The sequence below is a fragment of the Mandrillus leucophaeus genome, unplaced genomic scaffold (genome assembly GCF_000951045.1).
Source record: "Mandrillus leucophaeus isolate KB7577 unplaced genomic scaffold, Mleu.le_1.0 Scaffold322, whole genome shotgun sequence".
NCBI classification, from domain to species: Eukaryota; Metazoa; Chordata; class Mammalia; order Primates; family Cercopithecidae; genus Mandrillus; species Mandrillus leucophaeus.
In genome coordinates, this window is record NW_012103388.1 from 800,451 (window position 1) to 807,194 (window position 6,744).

The 6,744-nt window shown below is 36.6% G+C and overlaps 1 protein-coding gene across 3 annotated transcripts in view; it reads right to left on the bottom strand.

Annotated features, from left to right (window-relative positions):
• Positions 1-202: 202 nt before the first annotated feature.
• Positions 203-6,744, bottom strand: part of PSMA8 (proteasome (prosome, macropain) subunit, alpha type, 8) — a 60,224-nt gene continuing 53,682 nt past the window's right edge. For 2 of the 3 annotated variants that reach the window (XM_011988048.1, XM_011988046.1), the window contains exon 7: positions 212-706. In XM_011988048.1, coding sequence (XP_011843438.1) covers positions 614-706 — 93 coding nt within the window. In that variant the 3' untranslated portion in view covers positions 212-613. Of the gene's footprint in view, positions 707-6,744 lie in introns of all 3 variants that reach the window. The other variant, XM_011988047.1, reaches the window with a different exon arrangement.

The following is a 6,744-nucleotide window of genomic DNA, read 5'->3' on the forward strand; positions in this document are numbered from 1 at the left end:
CCTTAGAAGCTCTTCTCATACTTTAATTGCATGTTTGAATTTGGCCTACATTTGTTCCATGAACAAAACAGTATATTGCAACTTGTAAAATGAAAAAGGTAAAATAAAAATAATGAAATATTGTAAAATGAAGAAGGCTCTGACAAAATTTTAAGAACTCATCAGTTCTTAAAAAAGGATGCTTTTGTCATTCTTTGAGAAATGCAACTCCATATTATATTTAGTTTATTTGGAATAGCTATGTCCTTAACTGGTAGTCAATACTCAAACATCACCAAATTATTAAATTTTTTAATTAAAAATTTTAAAAAATTATATTTGCACATATGAAGATAAGTAAGACACTGGACAAATTATAGAGTCTCAGGCTTATGTGGAATTATGACTGCTCTCAACAATTACTGAAATTCCCTTTCAAAGCAAATCTTCACATAAACCTATGTTTGACTATGTAGTAGAATGAAGACAGCCACCGATCTGGCATTTTCAAAACATCACACGAGTACTACATGTAATGCTTCAAAGTAACTGTTTTCCTCTAAAATTTCACTAAACAACCTCAGGCAGTAAAATAAAACAAAACATTAAGAGCTCCCAGTGGTCATCCTAAGAATTAGACAGATTTCTTTGATTTTTTCTTCTCTGCTTCTTCCTTTTCCTTTTCTATTTCAGTTACGTATAATTCAACTTCTTTTGCACTAAACATCTGAAAAGAGAAAAAAATTTAAAGATCAAAGGTCAATTATACAAATAATATCTAAATATTTACAATATGAAGAATTCCAATATTTAATAAATTTATATTTTCTATGTATAACTTTATATTTTGTAACTTCAAATATACAATGAAGCATTTTAAAAGGTCTAAGAGCAATAACAATTACGGGCAAAGCCAGATCTCTGACATTTCTACTATCACTGTGCTAAAAAAGAAAGTGGGGCAAAAAGCAATACTGCATTATATTCCTATATGTGCATGTAGCTCCAAAAACATTTTAATGCGAGGCTTAATTTTATTCATGAACAAAGACTCATTTAACTCTCCAAACCGCACCCTACTGTGTGATTCTCTGATAGGGTTTAATGATTTGATCAGTTTATAGAATAGCCAAATGAGATGGGAAAAGATAATTTACGCTACTTTATGTCCTGTAAGTAGAAAGCAAAAAAGGTTTTATTTTTGTAAGAATTTGCAGTGTAGTTTGATTTTCTGTTGTACTGTTCACAAGTAGATCCAAGGTTACATGCTTGTGGCTATAAGACAGCAATTATTGGCCAGGCCTGGTGGCTTATTCCTGTAATCCCAGCACTTTGGGAGGCCAAGTTGGGCGGATCACTTGAGGTCAGGGGTTCGACACCAGGTTGCCAATTTCTTTGTCTTTTTTTTTTTTTTCAGACAGGGTCTCTCCCTGTCGCCCCGGCTGGACTGCAGTGATGTGATTGCAACCTCTGCCTGTCGGGTTCAAGCGATTCTCCCACCTCAGTCTCCTGAGTAGCTGGGACTACAGGTGTGTGTCACCACTCTTGGCTAATTTTTGTATTTTTAGTAGATAGATTTGCATTTTCAGTACAGACGGGGTTTTGCCATGTTGACCAGGCTGGTCTTGAACTCCTGACCTCAAATGATCTGCCCGCCTCAGCCTCCCAAAGTGCTGGGATTATAGGCCTGAGCCACCACACCTGGCCAAGACAGCAATTATTAACTTCAGTGAATACAAAAATCTAAATGTAATGATCTTAATACCAAAAAGAGGTATCTATTAAATTGATAAATGATCAACTTCATGGAAAGGCAAGTTTTCAAAGATGTTGGAGATGTGAAGGATTTTAGTAATTAGTCCATCACTAGAATTTATATATAAGAAAATGTAGATTCACAAAGCTGAATTATATTTGACCAAAGATTAAAGAAGGATTAAAGATTGTCTCTGATTCTTATTTCAACTCCAGAACTCTTTCCATTTCACCTATAAAGATGTGTGTCAGAAAATCTGTATTTGTCAATAATCTACATAAAATATCTTAATTGAACGTTTTATGAAATGAACGTTTATGAAATGAATTTACCCATCAAGCAATTACTGGGAGTTCCATGGGTTCTGAAAGTAAAGTGGAAGAATATAATTCTTACCTGCTATTAAGGAGTTCACAGTTTAGTGGAAAAAAACTGGCATATAAATATATCATTACAATAAAAACCTGAATAAAGTGGTGTGGTATTACTTGGGGAAGAAATAATTTCCTCCTTTGAAAAAGCATCTTTCATTTTATTTTTCCTTTTTGAGACAGGGTCTTGCTCTGTTGCCTGATGCTGAAGTACAGCGGCATGATCACAGCTCACTGCAACCTCTGCCACCCGGGCTCAAGCGATCCTACCGCCTCAGCAGCTGGAGTAGCTGGGGCTACAGGTGTGAACCACCACACCTGGCTAACTTTTGTATTTTTCATAGAGACAGGGTTTCGCCATGTTGCCCAGGCTGGTCTCAAACTCCTGGGCTCAATCAACTTGCCTGTCTCGGCCTCCCAAAGTGCTGGGATTACAGGCACGAGCCACTGCACCTAGCCTGAAAAAGCCTTTTCAAAAAATTATTTTTCATTTTTTGAGTATATAGTAGGTATATATATTATGGGGTACATGAGATATTTTGATACAGGCATGCGATGCATAATAACCACATCATGGAGAATGGGGGGTATCTATCCCCTCAAGCATTTATCCTTTGTGTTACAAACAATCTGATTATACTCTTTTAGTTATCTTCAAATGTACAATTAAATTGTTATTGACTATAGTTACCCTGTTGTGCTATCAAATACTAGGTCTTATAAATTCTATTTTTTTGTACCTATTAACCATCCCCACCTGCCCCTGCCCCCCACTACCCTTTCCAGCCTCTAGTAACCATCCTTCTACTCTGTATCTCCATGAGTTCAATTGTTTTGATTTTTAGATTCCACAAATGAGTGAAAACATGCAATGTCTTTCTGTGCCTGCCTTATTTAACATAATGATCTCCACTTCCATCCATGTTATTGCAAATGACAGGATCTCATTATTTTTTTGTGGCAGAACAGTACTTCATTGTGTATAAGTACCACATTGTCTTCATACATTCATCTGTTGATGGACCCTAAGGTTGCTTCCAAATCTTGGCTATTGTGAACAGTTCTGCAATTAGCATGGGAGTGTAGCTATTTCTTCAATATACCGATTTCCTTTCTTTTGGGTATATACCCAGTAGTGGATTGCTGGACCATATGGTACTTTTATTTTATGTTTTTTGAGGAATCTCCAAACTATTATTCTTCATAGTGGTTGTACTAATTTACATTCCCACCAACAGTGTATGAGGGATCCCTTTTCTCCACATCCTTGCCAGCATTTGCTATAGCTTGTCTATTAGATATAAGCCATTTTAACTGGGGTGAGATGATATTTTATTGTAGTTTTGATTTGCATTTCTCTGATGATCAATGCTGTTTATCACCTTTTTTTTTTTTTGGAGATGGGGTCTTGCTCTGTTGCCCAGGATGGAGTACAGTGACACAACTGTGGCTCACTGCAGCCTCGACCTTCCAGGTTCAAGTGATCCTCCCACCTCAGCGTCCCAAGTAGGTGGGAGCACAGGAGCACGCCACCACACCAGGCTAATTTTTAAATTATTATATTTATAGAGACAAGGTCTCATTGTGTTGTCCAGGCTGGTCTGAAACTCCAAGGCTCAAGGGATCCTCCCGCCTTGGCCTCCCAAAGTGCTGGGATTACAAGCAAGAGTTCAGCCCAAGGACCTTTTTATATGCCTGTTTGCCATTTGCATGTCTTCTTTTGAGAAAAGTCTATTCAAATCCTTTGCCCATTTTTTGATCAGATTATTGTTTTTTCTCTTATAGAGTTGTTTGAGCTCCTTATACATTCTGGTTATTAAAGCCTTGTCAGAGGGTAAATTTGCAAATATTTTCTCCCATTCTGTGGGCTATCACCTCACTTTGTTGATTGTTTGCTTTGCTGTGCAGAAGTTCTTTAACTTGATGTGATCCTATTTGTCCATTTTTGCTTTGGTTGCTTGTGTTTGTAGGGTACTACCCAAGAATTTTTTGCCCAGACCAATGTCCTGGGGATTTTCTCCAATGTTTTCTTGTAGTGGTTTTATAGATTGAGGTCACAGGCTTAAGTCTTTAATCCATTCTTATTTGATTTTTGTATATGGTGAGAGATAGGGGTCTAGTTTCATTCTTCTGCATATAGATATCCAGTTTTCCCAGCACCCTTTATTGAAGAGACTTTTTCCCAGTGTATGTTCTTAGCACCTCTGTCGAAAATGAGTGCACTATAGATACGTAGATTTGTTTCTGGGTTCTCTATTTTGTTTAATTAATCTATGTGTCTGTCTTTATGCCAGAACCATGCTGTTCTGGATACCATAGCTCTGTAGCATAATTTGAAGTCAGGCAATATGATTTCTTCAGTTTTGTGCTTTTTGCTTAGGGCAGCTTTGAGCTTTGGCTCTTCTGGGTCTTTTGAGGTTCTATATAGATTTTATTTTATTTTTTATATTTCTGTGAAGAATATCATTGGTATTTTGGTAGGGATTGCATTGAATCTGTAGATTACTTTGGGTAGTATGGACATTTTAAAAGCATTGATTCTTTCAATCCATGAACATGGAACACCTATTTTTTTTTTTTTTTTGGTGTCCTTTCTTTTTTGATGTGTGCACTTATAGCTATAAACCTCCTTCTTAGTAATGCTTTCACTGTATTCCATATGTTTTGATACGTTAGGTTTTCATTATCATTTGTTTCAAGAAAATGTTCAATTTTCTTCTTAATTTCTTCATTGACTCACTGGTCATTCAGGAGCATATTGTTTAATTTCCATGTATTTGTATAGTTTCCAAAATTCCTCTAGTTATTGATTTCTAGTTTTTTTTCCCCACTGTGGTCAGAGAAGATGCTTGATATTATTTCAATTTTTTAAATATTTTAAGGCTTATTTTGTGACCTAAATATGGTCTGTCCTTGAAAATGATCCATGTGCTGAGGAGAAGAATGCATATTCTGCAGCCGTTGGATGAAATGCTCTGTGAGTATCTATTAGATACATTTGGTCTACAGTGCAGTTTAAGGCTGATGTTTCTGTGCTGATTTTCTGTCTGGAAGATCTGTTCAATGCTGAAAATGGGGTGTTGAAGTCTCTAGCTATTATTGTATTGGAATCTATCTGTCTTTTTAGCTCTAATAATGTTTATTTTATGTATCTAGGTTCTACAGTGTTGGGTGCACATATATTTAAGACTGTTATATCTTCCTGCTGAACTGACCCCTTTATCATTATATAGTGACCTTCTTTGTCTCTTCTTATAGTTTTTGTCTTGAAATCTATTTTTTCTGATATAAGTATAGCGACTCTGACTCTTTTTTGGTTTCCATTGGCATGAAATATCTTTTTCCATCTCTTTATTTTCAGTCTATGGTTATCTTTATAGGTGAAGTATGTTTTTCATAGTCAACAGATCATTGGGTCTTTTTTTTTTTTTAATCCATTCAGTCGTTCTATATCTTTTGATTGGAGAGTTTAGTTCACTTACATTCAATGTTATTATTGATAAATAAGGACTTATCCTCCTGCCTCAGTCTCCCAAAATGCTGGCATTCCAGGTGTGAGCCACTGCTCAGATCTCACTTTTTTTGAAGCAGCATCTTACTCTGTCGCCCAGGCCAGAGTGCAGTGGTGTGATCTCAGCTCACTGTGACCTCTGCCACCCTAGCTCAAGCGATTCTCCTGCCTCAGCTCCCTGAGTAGCTGGGACTACAGATGCACACCACCACACCCAGCTAATTTTTTGTATTTTTAGTAGAGATGGGTTTTTACCACATTGGCCAGGCTAATCTCAAACTGCTGACCTCAGGTGATCTGCCTGCCTTGGCCTCCCAAAGTGGGATTACAGGCATGAACCACCCTGCCCAGCCTGGTCCATCCTTGCATGGAAGAATCCTGGCATCAAATGAGATAATGTTTAAAGTTCTACCTTTCTACTGATTCCTGGCCCCAAGTAGGTGTTTATATCCAACTTCCTAGGCTAGGGAAGACAAGTATCCTTCTCCAGGGCAGTTTAGTTCAAATGTTTACCTCTGGCTTTCAGTGTACTTTTCATTTTTGGTCCCTGGGGATTTTCTTTTAGTTCTTGCAGAAGCTCAGTTATGTCTTTAAAGAACTAGTTATATTTCATCTAGGATTGTCCTGGTGTTTTACAGCAGAAGAGTTTTTATATTACCTAATCCAGCATAATGCCAGAAACTGAAGTTGTAGAAGTCTACTTATATACCTTAAGTCAAACTAGTTCCTGTCAAAGTGTTAACATTTCAGCTCATAGTCAGTGATTTAAGAAGTACATTTGTAAAATTAAGAGATTTCATGTTTTTCATATTTAGTAAATACTATTTACTTCTTAGTAACTTAGATATAACTGGAATTGCCAAGGACAGGTCAGAGAATAACTAGGAAACCAGTCCACCGCTAAAATCAGCTTAAGAAGAAGGGGTAGAGGCATCAAAAAATAAAGGTTTATACTACTCAGTACATTTCTTATATCTTATGTGTTTTTCTAATTTAATAATACAGTACTCATCATAACCATATGTGGAAAGGCTATTAATCCACAGATAAGAAAACAGAAACAGAGAAGTAATTTGTTTATACTGGGAAATGGTAGAGCTAGAATTTGAACTAGGGTAGCTCTAGAG